The 26452-nt window shown below is 41.9% G+C and overlaps 1 protein-coding gene across 1 annotated transcript in view; it reads right to left on the bottom strand.

Moving 5' to 3' along the window:
- The window catches only part of kcnk10a (potassium channel, subfamily K, member 10a), a 30817-nt gene extending 5570 nt beyond the window's left edge, over nucleotides 1-25247 (bottom strand). The window contains exons 1-5 of the mRNA XM_034150411.1: nucleotides 24834-25247; nucleotides 21313-21698; nucleotides 14363-14480; nucleotides 10118-10278; nucleotides 9405-9597 (exon numbers count right to left, since the gene is read on the bottom strand). Of these exons, the coding sequence (XP_034006302.1) occupies nucleotides 9405-9597; nucleotides 10118-10278; nucleotides 14363-14480; nucleotides 21313-21698; nucleotides 24834-24888 (913 nt within the window). The 5' untranslated portion in view covers nucleotides 24889-25247. The remainder of the gene's footprint in view (nucleotides 1-9404; nucleotides 9598-10117; nucleotides 10279-14362; nucleotides 14481-21312; nucleotides 21699-24833) is intronic.
- Between the last annotated feature and the right edge of the window lie 1205 nt (nucleotides 25248-26452).

Below are 26452 nucleotides of genomic sequence, written 5' to 3'. Positions count from 1 at the left end.
GGAGCCAAGTCATCATTTACGACACTGTTTTCCTTAGCAATGCTTGTTAAAGCTGTAATCAAGTTGTTCTTATTATTATGCAGCCAGATTGAATAGAAGAACGACTTCTCCATCTTTATACTGTTCTCAAGAGTGAGGTGGTCGCATTTAGTTGCTTCTGTGGTTCAGCCACATTTGCCAATCTCCAGAGTGGTAGCTCACACTGCTGATGTTCCATTCACTTATAGCCTACCATTTTCCAACCGCAGCTCAGCTAGAAAGTAGTAATTCACTGTCTGACTGGCACACAAGTAAGATCCCCTGATGCATATTTCGCATTACATTGATATGTATTTTCAACATGGTGATGTATATAACATTTTCTTGAATTAAGTGGATGATGTTAGCATAGCTACCCAAACTAGTCTCACAAATCAATACCAAGATTTAAAGCCAACAAAGTAAATAAACTGCTTGTAATAAAAATGCATTACACATTATATACAATTCCCACAGGAGCAATTTGGGGTGAAGTGTCTTGCCCAGGGACACAACGACATGCTGACTGCAGTGGGGTTTGAACCTGTGACAATCTGATCCCCATACCAAGGCTCTATCCACTGTGCCACACGCCTCCATGAGTATGTACTTGTTGCTATCATTGTGGCATCATATACCTGCATATTTTCCCTAGGATAGTCTGATAGGACCACCTGTGTATGTAGAGATACACCTGCTGGGTGGCTATATGTGTGTTGGATTTCTACTGATAATTGTGTCTCGTCAAATGTGTTGGTTATGTTTATGTATTTTATCTGTCATTTCCTGTTTTATTTTGTACTTACCTCTTGTCTTTCATTTCAGGCCCTGTTTTCTTCCTCCCCCTGTGTGTTTTTCCCGCCATCATCAGTGTCTGCCCCACCCCTGATTGTTTCCACCTTGTAAGAGCCATTTAGGCACATTATTTTATGGTAATGAATTATGGTTTTGTGAGCCAATTCAATATTCTTTAATTTAACTTAAATGAGCCGACAACTATGAATTATTATTTTACTGTTTTGTAACGTGTTATCTTGCTTATGGACAGCTCTAGTTTACGTTTTGTTATTATTTATGAAAAGCAATCGTAGGAGCGTGCTCAGGTATAAATGACGCTGCCAGCATGACACAGCAGGAAGTCTAGAGAGGAAGTTGGAAAAAGTTTTTGACCGCACACATCCGTATGACAGAGGGATCTTGTTTGTTTATTTGTTTAAATACCGTGCAAATGTTGCACGTCGGCAGTGGGCCGCCAGCTGATCCATTGAACCTCTCAATAAAGCACCTGAATGGAACGAGCAAGGTATCTGATTTCTTGAATATACGCGAGTCAATACTCAAACTCGCCTCCTAGACTAAGTGGCCTTTTGAACATTAATTTTCTTTTGGACAATTGGCCACTATATTAAGTCAAAAACTAACCGACAACGTTGTGAGGATTACTAGCGTGTAGGAACCTACTATCACTGGAATTGTCGGATGTGGATCGTGGCTACTGGAGCCGCGGTAGAAACAAAGTGGATCTGATCGTGGCTACTGAGGCAAAGGACCATTTGGATTATCTTCTACCGTGTGGACATGGACTGCAGTCTGTCACGCTACTCTGCATGCCTTTCCGTTGGAGTTCGAGCCACTGGGTAAAACAGCTGTTGTCTTTTGGTCAGCCAAACCGGCTGAATAATGTCGGAAGACAACGCCACAGAGGGTGCGTTTACGGTTGACGCCCACAAGAGGGCAGCAAAACCAACAGAAAAGGCCATGGAGCAGCGGCTACAGCTCTGCATCAATGCAAGGAGAGGTACATTAATGGCGCGTTTCCACTACAGCCCGCAGCCCGGTTTAAGAGGGCTGTGACGTCAGCGGCCCGTCTTTGGTTGCGTTTCCACTTGGCCTAGTACCGGCCGGCGGGTCCTAATTCACAGTTTTTCTGGCCTCATAAAATCGTGGGGCCAGGGCCAGAGGCAACGAGGCTGAGTCGGGCTGAGTATGCTAAACTAGAGAGAGCGTCGCTGGCAAGGGGGCAACAACTACAACAAGATGGACATATTTGACCGTGATTTAATTGTAATACACGTTTCAAAATGATGCCGAAGTAACAACATACTGATACCGGTTAGTAAAAACCATGAATTAATGCTTTGTCAAGTCTGCAGACAGACGGCAGGGGAAAAACCTTTTAAAATGCTTGTTTTCTAAATGGAGATTGGCTAAGCTAACGCAGTATATGCCCCGACCGTCCACACTCACAACAACGGCCTATACAGACATAAATAAAGCAGCGACTGTATTCACCATGACACAGGCAGTCTGTGAGCTCTGAGTGCTAACAGCTAACGGCTGTGTTGTTTTTCTGGGGTCCTCTGAAGATCACGTCACGGCTCCGCCTACACTGCGTTACTATAGATACTGCCCCAGTTCCTAAACTGTAATGGAAATGCGCCATAAAGTGAGCCAGTCCTAACGAGGCCCAGCCATACCGAGCGGGGCCGAGCGAGGCCGTGTAGTGGAAACGCGACACAAGACAACTCACTGCAAACATGAATGAAGTTGAGCCTTTAAGGGGCAACACCTGTGACTTGATGGAAGTCATCTCAAAGATGAAACTTTTCAAGGCAATCTTTGAAGAGTTTAAAGGCTGTAACTGCTCAGTAGTGCTTTTTATGAATGAAGAAGAAAAGAGCCATGATCAAGAGAGCTGGTTTGAGCCTAAATCTCAGAGGTTTCAGGACTTTATTAATGAAGCCTATGTGTGGATTAATTGTGATGAGCATTACAAAGAAATACCACAAGCCTGTAACGATGATGTTTCTCATATGGACACTGTATCTGTGGTGTCAAGATCCAGTAGAGCAAGCAGGGCTTCATCCGCTTCAACAGCATCCTCAGCACGACTAAGAGAGGAAGTAAAGCGTGCAGCTTTGGAAGCCAAGGCTGCCTCGCTAAAGCAAGGAGGCACATCTTCGGGCTGAGAAAGAAGAACTGAAAATTAAAACAGCTTTAGCAGTGTCAAACGCTAAAATTAAAATGTATGAAGAGTACGACGCACAGGATAAGAGTGATGCAATGAACACGTATTTGGACAATGCAAACAAACGGCAGAAAGAAGACACACAAGAGCAAGCAGGACACAGCCATCCACTAATCCCAAGCAGTCATGTAAACCCCTCAGATAGGTCTATTTCAGCACCTGGAGCAAGACCTAAAGCACCAAAGGCTCTGGACTCAAGTACATTAGCCAGTGGGGCACATCAGCGACAAAGTGACTATGAAAACGACATATGCAAAGTAATCAAGAAGCAGACTGATATAACAGAAATGCTTGTGAAACATCAACAGCTCGCCCTTCTCCCACAGCATGATATTCCTATTTTTGATGGTGACTTGCTCGACTTTTTCTTTTCTTGAGGCATTCCAACACACAGTCAGCTCCAGAACAGACAATGCTGCAGATAATCAGAATACCTTTATTAGTCCCACAGAGGGGACATTTGCATAGGTCTCTGCATTTGACCCATGCTAGTGTTAGGAGCAGTGGGCTGCCATTATGTACGGTGCCCGGGGAGCAGTGTAGGGAACAGTGCCTTGCTCAGGGACACCTCGGTAGCACTTGGTCTTTCCGGGACTTGAACTGGTGACCTTCCAGTTGCCAAGCCAAGTCCCTATGGACTTCGCCACCACCGATAAGATTTACTTCCTGGAACAGTATACAAGAGGTGATCCCAAAGACATTGTAAAAAGCTGCCAGCATATGCCCCCCGACCGTGGTTTTCAGAGAGCCATGGACATGTTGGAAGACCGCTACGGCAACCCACTGAAAATTGCCACCGCTTTGATGGAAAAGGTGCTAAAATGGCCGCAAATAAAACCAGAGGACTCGCAAGCACTCAACAAGTTTTACCTATTCCTTTTAAGTTGCAGAAACGCCCTGGAGGATGTGGATTACACGGAGGAGCTGGATAACCCTACAAATATGAGAGTTATCGTCTCGAAGTTACCCTATAAATTCATAGAAAGATGGGTGCTGGCATTCAAGATCCAAGAAAGGAGCCACAGAAGAGTGAGATTCAAAGACCTGGTCGACTTTGTGGATAGACAAGCCAAAATCCTGGCTGACCCTCTCTTTGGTGACCTGCAGGGATCTGCTGCCGAAGCGAAAAGCAGGAACGTTTTACAAATGGGGAAAAATTCCGGGAGTGAAAGGATTAAAGGAAGCATCTTTGCAACCAGTGTGGCCACATCAACAGAGGAAGATAATTGCAAACCACTGACAATGAATAGCAGGACGTCAAGTAATGTTGCCTTCATGAAGCCATGTTTGTTCTGTAAAAAAGACCACGCACTATTGGAGTGCCATCAGATTGCAGAAAAACCTCATAAAGACAAGGTGGATTTTATATGGAAATCTGGACTATGTTTTGGATGCCTAGTTAAAGGGCACGTGAGTAAAGACTGCAAAAAGAGAATGATATGCCAAACAGTTCAGAAAGACACCCAAGCTTGCTACACATTCACAAAAAAGACAATGTTTCCAATCATGCACGTGCAGAAAGCCAAGAGGTGGCCAGGTCAGACAACACAGTAGTTTCAAGTGCACTGGTGAGCTTAAACCAGGAGGCTACTACCTGTGAAGGGGCCGGAGATAGATGTGTTCTTGCTATTCTTCCGGTCTACATCAAAGCAAAGAAAGGAAGCAAGCTTGTGAAAACCTATGCCTTCGTGGACCCTGGGAGCTCGGCAACATTTTGCACAGACTCTTTAGCAAGGCAGCTAAACCTGCAGGGAAAAGGAGCGCAGATTGTCCTAACAACAATGAGCTCAACCAAACAAGTGAAAGGTTCTCTGCTGAGAGATTTGGAGGTCTGTGGAATCAAAGAAGATGGTGAGCAGCACCAAGTCACAATCAACCGGATTGCAGTAGAGACTGTGGAAAGGCTATACTCATACAGCAATACAATGCAGACTTTCCTGAGCATTGCTACAGTGACAAACTGGAAATGTCACAACACAACAAAATATTCATCAGCTCTGTGTCCAGCTCAATCCATCATGCTGAAGGACATTATTACATCAATCTACCTACAAAGACATCATTGGTCAGCTTGCCAAACAATAAGTATGCTGCCGTGCAGAGAGCAATTAACCTAAAGAAGAGACTCACCAAAAAAACAGAATTCCACCAGGAATACACAGACTGTATTAGTGACCTGCTAAACAAGGGATATGCAGTCAAGGTGCCAGAGACACAACTGAGCCGGCAAGACGACAGAGTGTGGTATATCCCACACCATGGTGTGTACCACCCACAAAAGAAAAAACTCCGGGTGGTCTTTGACTGTGCTGCAAGTTTTCATCGAACTTCAATCAATAACGAATTGCTTCAGGGTCCTGACCTTACAAGCTCCCTCATCTGAGTCCTGACACGTTTTAGACAAGAGCATGATGCAATGATGGCAGACATAGAAGCCATGTACCACCAAGTCAGAGTCCCAGAAGAGGATACAGACCTCCTACGCTTTTTGTGGTGGCCTAATGGAGACCTCACACAAGAAATGATTGATTACAAAATGGTTGTACACATTTTCGGCCCCACCTCGTCTGCCAGCTGTGCTAACTTTGCCTTAAGAAGAGCAGCAGAAGAAAACAGGACTGCGGCATCAACTCAGGCCGTAAAGACAGTTCTGAGGAACTTTTACGTTGATGACTGTTTAAAGTCGGTCAGTAGTGACTCTGAAGCCATTGCCCTGAGCAAAGACCTCATGTCCTTGTGCACCTCAGTAGGCTTTCACCTTACCAAATGGACAAGCAATAGCCGAGCCTTCTTGAAAACTATTCCAGAGAGTGAAAGAGCCAAAAGATATGGAGTATTGTTTACATGTATGACTACCCGAGCCATACACCTAGAGGTCGCTCACACACTTGACACAGACTCCTGTATAAATGCTCTGCGTCGCTTCATGTGCAGAAGGGGCCAAGTGTCGTTTATGAGATCCGACAACGGCACCAACCTAGTCAGCGCAGACAAAGAATTACGAACAGCTATGCAGCAGTGGAATCAAGCCAAAATGCAGGAAGCTCTTGCTCAGAAAGGAATCCAGTGGATTTTCAACCCTCCTGCTGGACCTCACTTCGGTGGAGTATGGGAGAGACAGGTGAAATCCGTAAAAAAGGTCTTAAAGTCTGTCCTTCATGAGCAAACAATTGGCGACGAGTGTCTTCAGACTGTGTTGTGTGAAGTTGAGGCCATACTTAATGACAGACCTTTAACCACATTATCTGATGACCCAAATGACATTGAACCGCTGACGCCAAATCATCTGCTGTTATTAACCTGTTAAGCCCGAGAGACCCCGGTACCGGGGCACTGCCGCAACATCTTGCAGGAAACAGTGTCTGAGGTCATGGTCATTTAATAAACTATGAAGGTTTTATATCCATGTAATGGGAAGAAACTCATCTAACTGATCTTTTTTTTTTTTTTTTCAAAAGAAAACCCACAATGCTAACACTGAGCCTCTGAATTAGCAACGAGCGAAAAATGCTAACAGATGACTGCACCGAAAATCACTCACAAAACCTTATTATTTATCTCTTCTCCACATCCATGACATCGATTCACATCGTGAGGTGACACAGAATCGATGGGTACCCTCATTATCACTGAATTATACGAATTCGCGACATTATAAACAAAAACAGACATCAAAACAGGTGACGCTAGGTAGCTAAAAATGCTAACATGTTTACCTTGGCTCTGTAGTCTCTCCAAAGTGGTCTTCAATGGCATTACAACGATAAAAATGCTGCTGAAGTTAATCCATAGGTTAATCCAATGTGTCTGTGTCCCTTTGAAATGATTTCTGATAATCCATGAGCAAACAGACAGATAATCCATGCTTTTACGTTTCTAGATGTCACAGCTAGACTGTAGCTTCACTCTAATGCAAAACTGCATGCGCGAAGCCCCCACCTTTTCTTTTCACAATGAGTGTGTGTGGGGGACTCCCCCTTCGATTATATTGGCTCTAACGGTCAGAAAGAGGTGTCAACCATCAAAATCGAGCAAGGGGGGCCAGAGATATGGAAAATCCACCCAAATGACACCAGAAGTGGTTTCTTTTTGCTAAATCTCTCTAAAAAGGTAAAATGTCACTTGTTTTGCATCAATCTTGATACAGGGTACTTATTATATGTTGTACTTTGGATTCCTAAAGCTTTTAGTCTACCTTACCATCATCCAAGGGTAGTTTTCACTATAAGTAAAAAAGAATTTTTGGACGGACACTATAATTTACAGTTTTTTACTATGTAAAATCTGAATTTTCTTTAAAATAAAAACATCTATATTGATTCTGACTTTCCTACATCCAACTCACAGGTTTATCATTACTTTGAGAAAAAAGATTATTAATTTAACCCTTTTAGAAGGGAAGATATGGTCATTTGTTCTGGGAATGTCATTTTCGAGCTTGAGACCTGAAAAACAGGCTCAGGGCTTAACAGGTTAAAGAAACAGCCATTGCTTCCTCCAGGACTAAGCTGCAAGGATGACTGCTACACACATCGCAGATGGAAGCAGACGCAGTACATATCAGACCTGTTCTGGAAAAGGTGGGTGCGTGAGTACCTGCCTGACCTACAGGAGCGTCAAAAATGGACTAAAGTGAAGCAGAATCTAGCACCAGGGCACATTGTCATGATCCTGGACGACAACGCCCCTCGGAGCTCGTGGCTTCTGGGAAGAGTCGTGCAGACCATCACAGACTCTAAAGGACTGGTTCGTAGAGTACTGGTTAAAACAAAATCCAGTACTTTGGAGAGGCCTGTGGAAAGACTTTGCCTCATTTGTGAATAGGACACTTAATTTTGCAGTAGGGCACAATGCATTACAGGGCGCTTGTTCATCCCTTTAAAAAAAAAGAAAACGTACATAAAATACGTATATTTAGTTTGTTTTATGGAAAACCTATGTCAAGGGGTGTAGGTGGATTCCTTCCCCATAAGTAAATGCAAACGTTGTTTGTTAGGAGTATAATTGAGCTATTGTTAGCCATATTTTTGTTTGGAAATGACTCTTGTTATTATTATTAATTATAAGTCTTCCCGCCGTATAATTAGGGGCCGGAATTGTAAGAGCCATTTAGGCACATTATTTTCTGGTAATGAATTATGGTTTTGTGAGCCAATTCAATATTCTTTAATTTAACTTAAATGAGCCGAATAACTATGAATTATTATTTTACTGTTTTGTAACGTGTTATCTTGCTTATGGACAGCTCTAGTTTACGTTTTGTTATTTTTTATAAAAAGCAATCGTAGGAGCGTGCTCAGGTATAAATGACGCTGCCAGCATGACACAGCAGGAAGTCTAGAGAGGAAGTTGGAAAAGGTTTTTGACCGCACACATCCGTATAACCGAGGGATCTTGTTTGTTTATTTGTTTAAATACCGTGCAAATGTTGCACGTCGGCAGTGGGCCGCCTGCTGATCCATTGAACCTCTCAATAAAGCACCTGAATGGAACGAGCAAGGTATCTGATTTCTTGAATATACGCAAGTCAATACTGGAACTCGCCTCCTAGACTAAGTGGCCTTTTGAACATTAATTTTCTTTTGGACAATTGGCCACTATATACCTGTTCCCACTAACCTCATGTTTAAATAGTCCTGTCTCTCCCCTGTGTCAGTTCGTCTTGTTTGTTTCCCCGAATGGTCTTGCCAAGCCTCAGCTCTGAAAGGATCGCTTTTCACTCATGTCAGGTTTTGTAATGTTTGTTTATTTTGTTAGGCTTAAGTTCAAATTCAAATTCAAATTCAAAAGCTTTTTATTGTCATTGTACAGAATACAACGAGATTTTATTAAGTCCTCTTTTTGTTACGCTAGTTTTTTCCTCCTTGTGAGCGCTTTCTGTTATTTCCACTACCTACTCTGTTAAGAGGGATTACCTGATCTGTTTAAATGAATACACTTTTTTATTACATTCAAGACTTTGTCTCTGGGTCGTGCATTTGGGTTCATCAGTTTGTGTCGAGGTCCTGACAGTGATTTTGCAATCTTGGCGCTACTTCTTCCGTAACAACTTTGTACTTTTGACCAAACTCGACATAAGATAGTTGGGGCCGGAGTTGAACCAACTGGGGCACCAGCCCAAAACTGACGCAGGAATCACTTTCTTGGAAAAGGGGAAACTTTATTTTCTGGCCTTGGCCACTATTCCCTATTTCTTTGGAGGGCCTCTCTGGTGCATGCAGGTATTATGAAACTACTCAAGAAAGACTGATACGGAACTGTAAGATATTTTTTGGGGTGATTTATAATACGCAAAAAAAAAAAGAAGGTGATCAGGACATTTACATTCATTAATGTTTTGTGAATGGTAAGCTCTCACCTGCCACATAGTCACCAATTCCGACTGTTGTCAGAGTGATGACAACAAAATATGTTGACTCCAGAGCCGTCCAGCCCTCAATGTGTTTAAATATTACAGCCGGGACAGTGACGAACAAGATGCAACCAGCCAGTATGAAGAGGAGGGTGGAGGCCACGCGGATTTTAGTCTGACTGATCTGGTTGTGTTTATTCTGAGGGAATACAAAGTCACAGTAACAAAATATAAGGATAGTGATAACAATAATACATACTTATTTCTGGGTTTTGAAATGGTAAGTTCTTGAGCATGGACTCGAAAAACAATGAGAACACAGGAGAGCTCAACTTGATGGCAGAAACTGAAGAATGTATTGGAAGTCACAGCCAAAGAACTGACAAAGACATTTGCTGCAGCCACAAGGTGACACAGCTCCTGCCTAACCAATTCTGAAGATATTCCAAAATCCCATGTATTTATCTAGTTCTAGACAAAACTATTTATAAAGAGAGAAAGTGGCAACCGAGGTCGCATGCCTGAACGCTGACTACAGGAGAAGAGTGATAAACTGGGTAAAAGGCAGTGGAAAATATTTTCCTCAACAGGTTTCATGTGCTCTCTTTTACTCTTGTCCTTATGTAAAACTAATGGACCAAATAAAAAAATGTAAATTCCTTAAGTATATTATTTTTACAAAGCACATTTAATGATAGGATATTTAGTTTGAGACTCACCCGGAACATTTTCTCCACCTTGGCGATGCTTTTGACAAATATGGTACCAAGCTGATCCCCGACGCCTGCCAGGAGAAATCCAAACAGCGGGATTCCAAATATTGCATACAGAATGCAGAAGATTTTCCCTCCTTCAGTGCTTGGGGCAATGTTACCATAACCTGGTGAAATAAACGGAGACAACAAGAGGGTTTACACGACAACATGATGCAAACAAAAGAATTAGATGTTTGATCCCAATTACCCAAGAGCAAGCAGCCTGCTGTTAAGTGAATCTTAAAACCAGTCATTGCCTAATATTTCTCCATATTAGAGTCAGGACAGGACTATGCACTGTGACAAACCAGGGGACATTTGGCAAGTACAGCACAGGGGTTAGTTCCCAAAGTTTTTACCCAGACAGGGTATTGCAGCCACATGGCACAAGGCTTAGGAAGTGCAACCTAGAGATGACCTCCCACTGCCTGTGATGACCTTTAATAAATCAGATGCGTTGAAAGTGTTCAACTGTTCAATAGGCTTTGTGTCCCCTATCACAGTTATCTGCATCATGGAGAGTCCCAGAAGTACAACAACAGTGTAACCAAGTACAAACCACAAGGGCCACCTGCGAGTGAATTGTTGAGGAAAAGTTATCGAGCGGGGTCCTGCCCTTTATTTTAAAGTATTTTTGGGCCCATAACCGATGACACCATTCTAGAAGAACTGAAGCACTCGGAAAGACAGATGGTCCTTGAATGGGCAACAGCCTCTGGGAGACAGGTGTTGATTGTCCTCCCCGAGAAGAGACCAATGGGGAAGAAGACCCTGGGCTAGATGAGACTTTGATGAGCAAGAGGGTTGGCTGTCCGTTAAATGACCCCAACTTGGAAAATTGCAACTAAGCGACTCGTCAAATTATTCCTTGGACTTGTTGGCTAATACCATTTCAATCAGGAGAGACTTATTCCGTAAATTTGATAACATATTTATTGCCCAAGGGGTAATATACATTTTGGAGATTAGACCCCATCATACTGTGATGGATTTAAGGGGAGGAGAAGCCGACTAAGAAAAGAGAAACCCCCCCCCGGGGCCTAGACACTAGTGGTGGTGAAGTGCTGAAGGGGGATTACAATCCTTAGTGATGTGGGCTCTTCTGGGCTAGCCTTGCCCTGGATCTGATGAAACTGGAGGTGGAGGAGGGTTGCATCAATTCTCCTGAACGATGCTGGCAGGGGAGAAAAAGAGGAGATTTAAACGTTTGCCGGGTGTGCTGTGATTGGCTTTTGGGGGATGAGACGGACCGATTGGTTTAGCTGGGGGTATGATGCGCCCTTGGTTATTGAAGGAAAGGGCGAGTGAGTGAGAGAGAATTGTGAATGAGAGCATGGGAAACAGTCTTCCTGAAAGAACTTGCGCTGAGCTTCATTTGCTACCTTTGTAGCCCCCTTGCATGAAATTATGATTACACAAAAACACATATAATGTCAGTTGAAGTGTTGAAGCAGTGGAACAAGCAGCGAGCCCGTCCTGAGTAGACAAAACTTTAAGGAACCTTCATTGTCTAAGCTGACACTTAGGGTACAGGTCTTGGAGAAGTGCTATCCCAGGCCAGGTTAGCCGCAACATGATAAAACATTACATTATTTATTCTATATTTTCTATTCTAGTGAAGGAATGTCTGGCTATTAAATGGGATTCGACCAAGTTGCAAATGTCCCTCCTCGGGTGGAAACTTCCCCTGGTGACAGATTAATGCACCTCTAAAGAGGATGTCACAGCATAAGGCTGCCTTTACACGGGAATGTTTGCGTTTATGCACAGTATGCGTTATCAAAGAAGTCTTCCGTTCACACGCATTGGTTTCATTTAACGTGTCTGTTCACACGAGACCGCTGGGAACGCTGTAGTACATATGCCGGGACTGTAATGACGCATTTCCACTACACGGCCTCGCTTGTCCTCGCTCGGCCTTGCTCGGTATGGCTAGGCCTCGTTAGGACTGGCTCACTTTATGGTGCATTTCCATTACAGTTTAGGAACTGGGGTAGTATCTATAGTAACGCAGTGTAGGCGGAGCCGTGACGTCATCTTCAATGAGAACCCCAGAAAAACAACACAGCCGTTAGCTGTTAGCACTCAGAGCTCACAGCTCCTCATATCTGTTCAGAAACGAGACAAAAGTTAAACAAGTACAAACCACAGACTGCCTGTGTCATGGCGAATACAGTCGCTGGTTTATTTATGTCTGTATAGGCCGTTGTTGTGAGTGTGGACGGTCGGAGCATATATTGCGTTAGCTTAGCCGATCTCCATTTAGAAAACACGCATTTTAAAAGGTTTTCGCCTGCCGTCTGTCTGCAGACTTGTCAAAGCATTAATTCATGGTTTTTACTAACCGGTATCAGTATGTTGTTACTTCGGCATCATTTTGAAACGTGTATTACAATTAAATCACGGTCAAATATGTTCATATTGTTGTAGTTGTAGCCCCCTTGCCAGCGATTCTCTCTCTAGTTTAGCATACTCAGCCCGACTCAGCCTGGTTGTTCCTGGCCCTAGAACCACGATTTTATGGGGCCAGAAAAACTGTGAATTAGGACCCGCTAGCCGGTACTAGGCCAAGTGGAAACGCAACCAAAGACGGGCCGCTGACGTCACAGCTCTCTTAAACGGGTCTCCGCGCTGCAGTGGAAACGCGCCATAAGTGGCGCTGTACTTCCACACGAGACCGCTCGAAAGCGCTGGACACGCTGTAGTACATATGCCGGGCCTGTAACTGGCGCTGTAACTTCCGCTACAAAATACACCAAAAGCAGCGAAGAAGACCCCGGAGCATGGTTGCCATGGTTGCCCTTCTGTTTATGCCCCGCGGTGGATTTAGCAACATGTAGTAGTTCATGTAATTCTCCATGTCTACTTGTTGCTGATGGTTGTGGTAGAGGAGCTGTAGATTTTGCACTAACATCTGTAGCATGGTCGAGCTGTAGATGTTGTACTAACATCTGTAGCATGGTCAGTAGCAGTAGCACTAGCAGTAGCTACTGACAGTAGCTACTGACCATGCTACAGCAGTGAGCAGCAGAGGTGGGGAGAGGCGGGGCTATGGCTTCATCTATCGGGAAATGATCGTATAGAGGCGATTACACAGAGCCGTTTGACCCCCCAGAGAGTTTTGTTTGCAAATGTATCCACCTTGGGACCCGTTATCGTTTGTGGGGTCCGTTTCTATCGTTTTGTTACGGCCTCGTGTAAATAAAAGGGCTATACGCAAGAGAAACTATGCGGATACAAGCCGTTTCGTTCTCGTGTAAAGGGGGTCTAAGTCAGATGGGGTTTTTGGAATTGCAAACACTTTTTATTTTAATGTTGAGCATATTGAAAGGGCCTGTCCAGGAGAGGACAGGTGGCAAACCAGCTGAAGGTAAATCAGTTCAGCTCAGGGGGGGAGAGGTGACAGATGGAGTGTTCTACGCCGTCAATGTTGTGCAGCCACTTGTCACATAGCCTGGTGATACCTGGAGTCCGACAGGTAATCATTGATCAGTTACTGAGCTACCACACAGCATGGTTTTGCGACTTGTGAACAGCAGAGCTAGAATTATTTACTTCCCTGACTACAAAAAAGAGGCTGTTAGGATAAATGTCATTGCAAGTGAGTTTATGTCTTGCGAACATAACACAATCCTCAACAAGGCTGGAAATCATTGGAACTATTGGCCATGCTTTCTCCATTTCTTTTCCCCCACCTAGGAAACCTGATATCATTTATACCTGGGGGAAAGCTGGGCCCCAACAAAGGTGAAGAGAAAGACCATGCTCTGCCCACAGGACAAATAAACAGCCTTGTACTTTGCAGAGGACAAGAGCCAAAGACCCCAGGTGGGAAGAGTTATTTCCCCAATATTCTTTATTGAAGACACTTGCTGTCAAACTGTCTCAGAGTCTCATATTATATTGTACATTTTGCCTATGTCTCCTATGGTCTGCCACAGCACATCTTATTTAGAAGACTAACATTGAATGAAAATAATGAACATTTGAATACCTATGGCATTCATCCAACTAGATATAAAACATACCCATACCACTGATCACGTACTAATCCTGCTGCTCACTCACATATCCAAATGCATACATTTACAGAAATAAGTACAGGAATAATAATCTTGTACAGCAATCACGCAATGCAACAAACAGTAAATTCCCTATAGAAAACTGAATTAACCTGTGAGCCATTGAATAATGCCATAGTTACAGTACCTATTGTTGTGATGACAGTCCCAGCAAAGAAGAAGGCACTTCCCAGATCCCAGTGGCTGGAGTTGTAGGAGGTATCACCTATGGGACTCACTCCAGCATTCACAGCCTCCACAGAGTGCTGGGGAGAGAAGCAGAGACAGAGGCACATCACATATTGGTCTCACTGTGGTTGTTGAGGATTCTGTCTTTCTGTAATTTGGATTTAGCTTCTTGAAGAGATGGGCCAGCATTTAAGGGAATTACAACATGCAGGTTTATCACATTTAGCTTAGAATATAGTTTCCAATCAGTATACTCTGAGCATCATGCAAGGTGTGTATGTATTTCTCTTGAGCACAGCCAAGATGCGGTCTAATTTAATTGCAGGGCTTCGCTAGCATTCATGGAGAATTGAAGTGTGCATGTTGAATTGATTCAAGATGGCAGGTCACAGTGGTTATTTTCCTTGGAATTTCCTTGAAATCACTGCTGAAAGTTATTAGGCAACAAGCTACCATTATGTGTTTCAGAGTTTGTTCTCTCAGCAGAATCTAACATTGCTTGTTCTGGAGTAATCATTTGTTGTTTTACTCACTGTCCTATTTGTCATTGAAAACAAAACCTGGATCTGCATGCTGGTGTGTTTTCAATGAAAACATACCAGCTCTTTAACAATTATATTTTAATTCAAAGGCATGATTACAAACCACAGACAATGTCTTCATTGAGTTCACCTACTGTAGAACTCCAAACCTATGATATACTTGACAGTAAGGTAACATTAGGCTATGGAAAATAAAATAAACACAACTACAGTACTCATCAAAAGCAAATATGTCTACCATGCAGCTAGTCTTTTTGTACCAGATGCTAAACCGTCTTCTTCTATGACACACTGCAACAGTCAGGTATTTGTATAGATTCATTTATGTTATTCAATATAAGTAGATTACCATAATTTAAAGAAGTTGAATAGAACATGTGTCATCACCACCCTGCCCAGGTTTAACTTTCTCAGACCATTTATCCAGATCATCCTGCTACACAACATGTTGGCTTCTTTTCTGCAGTGAGTGCATCTGCACAGTGAATGAGTTTTGCTGAGGTGACAGGAAAGGGCACAAGCTAATATCAGGAGTAAGCATAACACATCATCTGCTCTGCAAGTGTCCATTGTAGCAGATGGACTCTCAGTGTAAAATGCCACACTCTGTGCTGGGCTCTGTGGCCGGCTGAAGGGCAATCACACAAGGACAAACCAGATCAACTTTATTTACAGATTCAAACTCTGATTGGGAAGTTCCAACTTGTCATTAAGATTTGCCACATATTTTAAGTCCTAGCCTTGACATTTTTTCAATACATCGAAATAAATGATCATACAAGAAAGTATATTACCTGCCTTATGATACTGATTTCACAAATTATATTGTAGATATGATTATAATAAATTGAAATCTGAGATGCAGGCTAGGTAATCTTACTTGTCATAGCCAATTGTAATCCTTGTTTAGGTGGGATCTTATAGCCAATTATCACATTTTTGGGGATCTTTATCTGGTTCTGGAATAGTAACTATTATACTTTGCCGTATCTGTGGAGGTGAAACATTTTATATGCTTTATTCTGTGTATTAAATAGAAGTGCCTTGATATATCCCCAAAATGTTTTGCAAACATTTACCTCTAAGGCCAGCTGGCGCAGGAGAGCAAGAATGAAGTCTTTCATTTTGTTAAATACGTGTTCTGCTGTGGATGGTGAGAACTTGTTGGCTATTTTCTTTGGATTAGATTTTTCATTGTGACTGATGTTCACTCTTCCTCATATTTTTTGTCCTGGCATGTTTTCTAATCTAATGTAAGCACCTTTTGATGTACTTGTATGAATATAATCCAATTTGGTTTGTGGAGTAAGCACTGGTAATTGTGGGTTTAGTGGAAATGGTAATACAGGTAGCAAATCCAATAAACGTATGAATCAAATAGACTTCAGCACCTGCAGTGAAATGTAGACTCTGCATTTACCCATCCTATAAGAAGATAATGGACTAATACTATAATGGACCGCATCTCTGTCCTCTCTCTGTTTGGGGACCCAAGACAAGTTCCTGGGACAAAGCTATGGCCACCCATCTATTGTATCACGCACTTATCTTACAAGCAATGGGCCTCTTATAGCTAGGTGGAATGTTTATTAAAGGATATGGTTACGGTGGTTATTCTAGTTTCTAAAATATACCATTTGCATGTTTAAGAAGGAAGCTACCAGTAAACGTTTCCTTATTTATGTTGTGTTTTTCAAACACCTTTTCAAAAAGTTTCTACTGAAAGACATTCATATACGATATGGACTTGGTTGAACTTCTGAAAAGGGACAAACATTTGAAACAGTGGGCGTGATGTGGGTGCGTTACACGCAGTAAAACCACCAGATCTCCTCACATCCTACCTCTAAGACCGCACCTACAGGATAACTTGGAGAGGATCTGTGTCAGATCCTTGTCAACTCAACACTGGGGTCCCTCAAGGTTCCATCCTGGGTCCTTTCCTATTTTCTCTGTTAACCATTTGACTTGGCTCTGTCATTTATTTAGCCAGTGAGAAAGGGGGGAGACACATCATATAATTAAATGATGATTAAGGATAACAAATAACAGTGAAGAGCTTAGCCTAGAAGTTAGCAACAACTTTGGCTCAGGCTCACTTAAGGTATGCTGAGCAGCTATTCTCATTTTAGAGTTGATAATGGAACCATGTGGTAAGTGCATTTTACTGCAAGAGCATTTGATTAAGCATCATTACAGGTCTCAGCATGATCATCTCTCAGTCTGTGAGTTGCATGCAGCGTCTTCTTTCAGGAAACAGCACTCATTCTACAGCAGGTATTTTCTTCAATGTAAATTGATCAGATACTGTAATGCTGATTCATAGCCACATCAGTGTTTGCTAGACACACTTAGTTACAGAGGTGGATGGATACTATGCAGCTCTGGATTTATGGGTTTCTATTCTGTATTGTTGAATGCATCAGGCAGGGAAAAGGAGCTGGCACTGATCCATAGCAGCTCTCTGGATTCAGCTGCAGTGGCTGTACTCTACATTATCCTGTCCATTATCATACAGGGTTTCACTACTGCTGAGGTCAATAACTGTTCATGCCGAACAACTGGGTGTTACTCCGCAGCTTTATGAGTGGTTGTGAGCACTTGGCTGTGAAAAGCCCTGGTGCTTGCAAAAGTGAGTACTGCAGTACAAGTCGAATTAAGATCTATTCATAAGATGTGGCTTTCGTGCCTAGATGCATGTTCTCTGGTATTAATAATCAAAGTCTGCGCCGGGGAGTTTGTAGGAATCTTGTTTTTTAAAACCATTTTCTCAAATGGACTCTAAAAGGTTTTCGCAGCTAACCTGAACAGGGGCCAGACAAAATATACAGAAGATGTAGGATACCTGTAAATAACCGACTACATTCAGCAGCTTCTTTCACACGGTACTCATGGCAATTATACATGTTGCAACCTTTTCATATGCAAAAAATCAACAAAACAAAACATATAATCATTGTCTCTGCTACTTAAGATAAAACTTTTTTTATTTAAGAATTCCTATCAATAATTGCTTTTATAATTGGGGTATTAAAGCTTCAGATGCGGAACATTTCGCATTCCGGATTTTGTTCATTTGTATTTTCCTTGACTTTTGTGCTTGAACCACAAGTGTGTGGTAAAGTAGTAGAACCGTTTAATTTGTCTGTTTTTATTGTATGGCCTTCAGAGAAAGGTAATATGGTTAGAAGTCAAATTATGAATCACATGGATCTTGAAATTACAGCAATTGGGGATGGGAATATCAGAAATGTCAGCTTTAAAACATGAACATGTGTTAATGCTCCCAAGTTAATGTCCAGGATATCTCTCTGTCTATTGCTGCAGCACCCTTTTCCCTCCTCCGTCTGAAACAGACTGTTCTGATTGGTCAGAGTTTAAGATCTTCTGCATCTGCTTTGCCAGCATCTTTGTGGCCAAGGAATCAATCTAATTGAGTTTAACTGGGACGGTACTGTGTACAACACCACAATAACAACTACTTGTAAACACCAAAAATATATGAATGTATGTAGTATATTTATATACTATATGACTGTATATATGATTTAATACATCGTAGCACCCGTAATGTTTGAATTCCCAAAACATATACCTGATTAGTTGTAACATTATTTCAATAGCTTGTGAGCATTAACATTTATTGAAAGAAGACTGAAGTCATCACTTCCAAGATTTCTAACATGTTTTTGTGTGATGGACAATCATGGCTTAAACAATATTGGTTAGTGTTAACCATTCAAAGCAAACATTTTCAGTGTTTAAATCTGGTCATATAAAGTACGGTGTAGCAGAATTTGCCTTTCATATAGCTCTACCTAACGACAGTGCTATACCATTCAATGACAAAACAACATAAAACAGTAATTTCTACCCCATTACTTGCCTAAAATCATGGTTACATTACATGTTTCAGCTCTTTAAAAGATCAGTATAATATTCTTTAAAAATACTGCAAGATTGTTGCATAATTCATGTCATATCGCTCAACATCCTAATAAAGTTTGATTGTGAAACAGAGAATTATCCTTTGTTCCTAACATATAATACACACAAGGCACAGTAGTAGCAAGTAGCAGAGCCATGAGTTTTAGAAAAGCTGTCCAGATCAGGGCCTCCATCGGAATAAAGGGTTTCTTGTGTCAGCGGGTAATGGAGCTCTCAGGTCACATTGGTCATCCTGACACGTTTTCCTGTGGATACTGAGACCTTCCTGCTACTGGTGGCCGCTGTGTTTTCTTCAGACCACGGTTTTAGTGAAGCTTAACACCTGCCTGCCAATAATTTCCTCTTCTGATGGTTTCTCCTACTGTCAGGAGCGTCTGGCAGGTCCAGGAACAGATGATGTTATGGACAGATCATCAGATCAATCAGATGATCTGTAAGGCATGGCAGATTCAGTATACAGTAAACCGTCATGTCATGACCTATTGTGTGGTCTTGAATTTAGGATTTTACAGGGTGTGTGATGACCAAAATAACAGGAGCACAGTAGGTTACAAATAAATAATGAATCCCAATAAAGAGATGTGAAAAGAAAATCTGAAGCTCTTCTTACATCACCGTACAGTATGTGCTAAATCTTCTCCTGTGTTGCAAAATGAATGTACGCACTTCAGCACAGCAGCTAAAATAATCCCTACGTGAAACACTGCAGTATGGTGTGGCCACTGCTTTGTCTCAGAACGGAAGCAAAAGGTGGTGAAACCTTCCTAATGCATCGAAGCGTTGGTTACGGGTGTCTATGGTCACTATTCACCCCGCCTACAGACTGGGTGATCTACACCCCTCTGGGTGCCACTACAGCACTCTCTGGTACCAAACCAGCAGGCTCATGAACAGCCTCTACACCTCAGCTGCCACCTTGCTGAACTCTGAATCTTGGTAGTCCAGAGTTTTTTTTTTGTACATACTCTGTACTACTCTGCACTTAGATGGGTTGGATGCTAAACTGCATTTAAATGTCTGATTACACTTACTGCTATGAAAACGAAGTTGAATCTAAACTAAGAACTGCAACACATTAATACCATTAATACCAGTATTGTAAGTACTGGTAAGTGTATATTCTTGAATATAAGCAAGTTAGCAACAGGGTGCTAACGCTAATCAAGATTAGACACACATACGCAGAGGAATTACAGTTTCCTTACAGGTTGTGTTTTACATGTCTATCTTAGGGGTATGTCTATTAGGTACATTTACATGCATAAATTGGTGAGGATCACGGAGCAAAGGGGGCATTAGCACAACATAAAACTGGCTAAGCTTGCTTTTTTCCAGAAAGAGCTACATGAAAAGAAGTTCACACCAGCAACACATTAATCCTACCCCTCTCATTACCCAGTTTATGTCATTATCACATCCCTTGACATTCCTTAAGTGTGTGAATCTACGATGGAAGCTAGACATATAAGCATTTTGAACAAGTTCTACCCAATGTTTATAAGGCTTAAATGTAAAACAAAAATTGTAATAAGAAAAACGTACAGCTTTCGAGTTTGAAGTTGTGTCATACAGTCAGTATCAATCCATCCTTGAGTTTCATTTTTCACGTGAATTCCGGCTTTGTTATAGTCTTCATTGAGAAACACTTTTCCTGTTTGAGTTGGCTCATTTGAAGGACACATAATGATGAAAAACCACTTTAAAAAGTGCATCCTTGTTTCATAGAAATGTCTTCTGAGATAAAGAAGTAGCCCTTTGCTGCAACCTTGGAACTCTATTAGAACTTTTAGTCTTATGTTCGTGTTATTGGTAGAATGTTTTGCATTTATTTATCTATGTATTTGATGGATGTTCTCATCAATATCATCATTATTAAATAAGTGAAAATTATTACAAGGCTAAGTTTGATCCTCTTTGCAGCTGAAACATGTGGCACCTTCTGATTAGAACCACTTAAACATATCAGCTTGGATTCAAATTATTAATGTCAAAGAAGAATAGTTGAAAATACTCATCCCAAGAGTTTCCATAGGGCAGTGTCAGAGTGAAATCACAACCTACATTTTTTCTTTGTCCATCCAACGTACAAAAACCCAGTAAAGATACAGTAAGTCGAAAAATAGTAAAGTTGAGACCTTCGATTTATAAAAACACATCTCAGTGGAAAGTTATTCTCAAATTCACACAACCTCAAGAAGTTTCAAGGATGTAGAGCCATCAGGACTCTACACTGTGTGTACTAGACAGCTCAGTGTGGTTTGTATCTATTTCCAGGGGGCTGGCAGTGTGTGGGGTGTGTTTGCCGCTTGAAAAGAGTCCAATCGATATAAAGCTCAGGTTTCAGTAGACCTTATTCCCCACTGGGATCCACATTCGGGGCTTAGGAAAGGCTGCAGTATCGAACGACGGCTGCTCTTACCTTGATGAGCGCCTCCAGCTCGTCCGGGGACACGCACTGGTGTTTCTGCAGGAAGGCGGCCTTCTCTGCTGTGATGGTGATCTTCTGGTTGTTTTCGAAGGGCTGCTCCAGCGCCCGGAACACCAAGCCCCCCACCACCAGGTACGCAACCACCACCACGAACACTGCCAGCACCGTCTTCAGCTTCATCATGGTGAAGGTGGCTGAACCGTCCACCACCCCCTCCATGTTGGCCACCACGCTGGGGGGGCGGGGGGCGACAGAGAGCCGCGGCAGAGCGCAGCCCATCGGGTTCTGCATGGTGGCCACACTGGCATGCACCAGGCTGCACTGAAGCATGCCTGCCTGCACCTTCTTTGGGGGGACCAGTTTGGTCTGGACTTCCACTGAAACACAAGACAAGTCAACAATTGTGTGTGTGTTGCAACATCTCAAGGTTTATTAAGTGTCTATGTAGAACTAAAGGCGGTAACTTAAGGCTCAAGAAAAACACAACTTAAATTAAAAAAAAGTATTGCATTCCTGCAGTGCATTTTAATTGGCATGAGTTAGGGAAGTTAACGGAAAAAACCTGATAAATTCTCCTGACGGATAATAAGACCGCTATCTTAGCATTACAAATTGAACATCAGGAAAATATTATCTGTCAACTTTCGATTTTGTTAGAGCACCATTCATTATTGGCACAAAACAGTTATGTCTTCTGCTGATAAATGACATGCAACAGGTGAGTATGTATTTCCTTTCATTAAAGCATGCATGTTTAATTAAAAACAATTTAAAATGCCTTTTAAGCAAAAGATTTGGGAGGAGAAATATAGAGGGGCAAATCAATCTTACACAATACACCATGTAGGGACTATAAAGTTACCAGAGACAGTCTAAATGCTTTTTTTAAACATATTATATCGGCAAACTCTGAAGCGAGACCATAAAAGAAAGGAAAACGACTATCACAGCCTTTTATGCAATCTCTGGAACGCTATTTATTCCCAGGATTCATATTTTGCAGGATGTTTGCAGACAGGCAGAAGAGAGAATACTCTAATCTTCTACCAACAGACTCTAATGTTTACCCAGAGATGCAGTATACAGTATATGTAACACATAGCTGCAACACCAACTGTTGTACAACAAAAACAACCGGAGAAAACCCTGAACACAAAAACATAACTTCCAAGAGTAAGTCTCTTGCTAAACTTGTAAACTCATAAACAACCTTTTATCCATTTTACTTTATCTATAACTCATGCAAGTTTAGATCTGTGAAGCACTCACTGCATATCCTACATGTAAATCAAAAAGTTCAGTGGGTCAAAGACAATAAGTCTGTACCAACGGTGTGGTCATTTTCCAGGAAGGGTGAAAACACCTGTGGCCATCTTTTTCCAAGTAATCCTACGCTGGCTATTTCTTGACTTTAATTATTTCTGGTTAGAGAGCTGCGGGTTATTCTGAATGCTGCTGCTCGAGTCCTCACTAACACTAAGAAAGTGGATCATATCACTCCATTTCTGAGGTCTTTACACCGGAATTGACTTCATTTCTGATCTTCCAGAACTCTCAGGTCTTTTGGGAGGGGTCTTCTCTCTGTCCCCAGATTCAGACCTAAACATGGTGAAGCAGCGTTCAGTTATTATGCTCCAAATATCTGGAACGAACTACCAGAAACCTGCAGGTCCTCTCCAATAAAGTATTTTATATCAAGGCTGAAGACTTTTTTTGTTTTGCCGCTGCCTTCTTTAAATCTAAGTAATATCTTACACTGTAACTTTATAGTTGTATTTCATATATTTTTTATTCTATTGTGTGTATTTTAATTTGTATTCTCTTGGCTTTGTAATGACTGTTTTTACATGTATTTCAATAAAACTGTATAATGTGTTTCATTGCCCTGTATCTCAATGCATTTAATGTTAGCATTAAGATAGCAGGTCTCCCTTGAAAAAGAGATCAATGATCTCAATGGGATTTCATCTGGATAAATAAAGGTTTTTAATTGAATTGAATTGAAATGTCCATTGTAAAGCACTTGTGTTAAAATGAACCTTTCTGGGAGTGCTATGCAACTTTAAGTAACCTACTAATCCACTGAATCATTTTGACAACAGGATTCAAACTCAAGGAGCTTGGGATAATAAAACATATTTTTAAGTTTTACTTCTATCGGTCAGAAAAAATAAGCAATTTTTGAGTGCCTTGGCAGCTACGCATGCATTCAATTGCAACAACCCACTATCGTTTCAAGTTTTGGGACATGTGTTGCATGTACCATCCCTCTCCTGAATGCACTATCAAATAACAAACTTAAAAAGAAGCAATTTGAAGATGTCACCTCTGCCTTTTACTATTATTTTATTACAATATAGAACCAAGGATACATCAGTTAACAGGGTGATTACTGTCAGATTGATCAATAATGAAAATAATGGCAAATTATTGACCTTGAAAATAGTATTTACACAGAAGTTCTTTTGGGTGTGCTTACTTTCTTTCTTTCAGACATTAGGTGCAGGTGGAGGATGCATTGCATTGGATTCAGTCTTTAATAAAAACTCATTTCCATTGGTAAAAACAGCTGAATAGATGTGTAAACTGTGTTTAAAATGGCTTTACGTGGCTTCAACCCATTTGTGTACGTCATTAAAAGTGTACAGTGGTAATGTATCCTTCTCCTGGAACCAACCCAGGCTGTTGAATATGGTTAGACTAATGTGTGTGGGTTTCCCCCCCGGTGTGACTGACAGCCCCCAAAACAAAACAATTGTTTTTTACATTTCTCCATCTTAAATAATGTTGTGTAAGAGTGGAATCGTGACTAGTGCCTTATCTCACTGACACTGAGCACACTTATAGATACCGATAGAATCGTCTGCTTTGTTATGTAACCAATGTGTATAGAAAACCGCTTTCTTTTCAGATGTGATGATGAACGGTACAAAGACTTGGAAATGATTGTCATACATCTCTAATATGTCATGTGCTGAATCACCATGGGTAAACAGATGTTGAAGCTACGCTATAGGAGGACGTGACACCCATGCAAGATTTCGGGGGGGATCTTCCCAGAGGTAGATGAGGTAATGTTTAAAAAGACTGACAGTCTGGTTAATTTTTCCTGGAATCATTTGGTAATACAAATATTTCCCTCCCATTGAATCATTCCGCAGGTATAGACACATCAAAACAAGCCCCCCCTTTGTGTTTCCATCAGTGGGGATGGCACAGGCTGCAGTAGCCTATTCTCCCATAGTGACGTTCAGCATGCAGCATCAGCCTCCACTACCACATTTCTCTGGAAAGTCAATTTTTGGTGAGCATTAATCTTTTAGTGGAAAGCTTGCTGGAGCTTTCAGGCAGAAGCCATCACAGTGGGTGCAGACCAGGTAAACACTGTAGAGGGGCAATTACCCAGACTGCAGCATTTCAATTCAATACACGCAGTGATGAGATGAGGCATTTTAATGGGATTCAATGGGAAGATGCAGATTGGATGGCAATATTAAAAATGACAGTCTAACCTGGTGGAGGGTTCATGCTCCCGAGCTTTCTTGGATTCTCAATCGGAAATTTCATCTTGGATCTCCTGGTTCTTGATGCTGCTGCAGGGGGGGATACATGTATTTAATGGATCATGGTCCTTTCGGTCGATTCCGTCGGCTTTAACCTGGAGAGGATGGAGAACGGCAGGGAGTAAAAACACATTATCCGCGGTGGGTGGAGATGCCGGGTGAAGCTGCTCTTCTCTGTTGACTCGCGGCGGGTCTTCAGGAGCGCACACCCACTGCTCGCCGCATCACCGTCCGCATTGTCCAGCAGGTTAATACTGTGCAGCGGGGAGACGATGCTCCATTAAAAGTGTGTATCGTTTACATACTGATGGGTTTGTTGCTGTTGTGCGTCCACGTCAGGATCGGGATGCAGCGGATCGTCGACTCTGCGCTACCAGTGTCGATCCACTCCTCTCCGACGCAGACCGCTTCTGGTTCCACCGCTGCGCATCGTCGTGACAGGCGGCATGCGCACCAGTTTACATGACATGACGTCCGTTTACAGAAAGATAACAGTTTGCCTGGGGAATAGGGAGAGAAGGAGGGAGATGGAAGGATGGAATAATAATGTTATTTAAAAAGCTCCCACTGAGCACCAATAAGGATTTCCACTTGAATTTCGAGTTAAATCTTAATGATATTGAAAATGTGATGTGACTTCCTTTTACCTGTGGATTAGGCTATACCTCAATATCAAATGCAATGCAAGTAAATACAATAAAAGACACATTTCAATAGGATGTTTTTTACTTAAGTGTATTATAACAGAACAATATGTCCTTAGAAAAAATAAGAAACCAAGATATTTAGTATGAAAAAGGATTTTATTTATAGGGAAACCTGCCTTTCATTAAGCACATTCAGGCAGTAGCCCAGTGGCGGTTCTAGAGCAATTTAGGGGGGGGGGGGGGGGGGGGGGGGGGGGGGGGCACACTGGGGCCAGTTATTTTAGGGCATATGGGCATAGATGTGTCTCATAGTTATTTGTGTGAACATAAATATAATTTGTGCGTAAATATGTGATTTGTAAATGTAAAACACCATCCACAAATGCATTTAAAAGATTTGCAAACTCACAAATACATTTGCAAATGTAAAACGGATCTGCAAATACGCTAAATGTTTTCACAAATAAAAAAAAAGATCTGTGAATATCTCTTTAAAATGGACAACTTTCGATCAGGCATTTGTGAATCCATTTTGTATTTGTCAACCAAAAATGCGCTTGCGGATCTCAAATCTCTGCTTGTGGATCTCAAATCTCTGCTTGTGGATCGTCTTTTTACACACACGGAGTTTTGAGACAAACTTTCCGCCGGTCTTTCTCGTGTCACTCGGTTATTTTCGGAAACCACGTGATAGCCTGCTGATGACGACTGAATACATAAAAAAAGGGGAAGAAAGAGTTATCTCTGGGGCTGCTTCGCTGCTGTAGCTCCCCGGGACCCGAAAGTGGCGTAGCCTGTAGCCTACTTCAACATCAATGCATACGAAAGTGCTCGATATATGCTGTATTGAACCAATAAACTAACACAAACTAACTGTATCACTATAACATGATGATGATGGTGATAAAGAATGCATCTAAC

Source organism: Trematomus bernacchii, unplaced genomic scaffold (genome assembly GCF_902827165.1).
Source record: "Trematomus bernacchii unplaced genomic scaffold, fTreBer1.1, whole genome shotgun sequence".
Classification (NCBI taxonomy): domain Eukaryota; kingdom Metazoa; phylum Chordata; class Actinopteri; order Perciformes; family Nototheniidae; genus Trematomus; species Trematomus bernacchii.
This window is presented reverse-complemented; position numbering and strand designations above follow the sequence as displayed.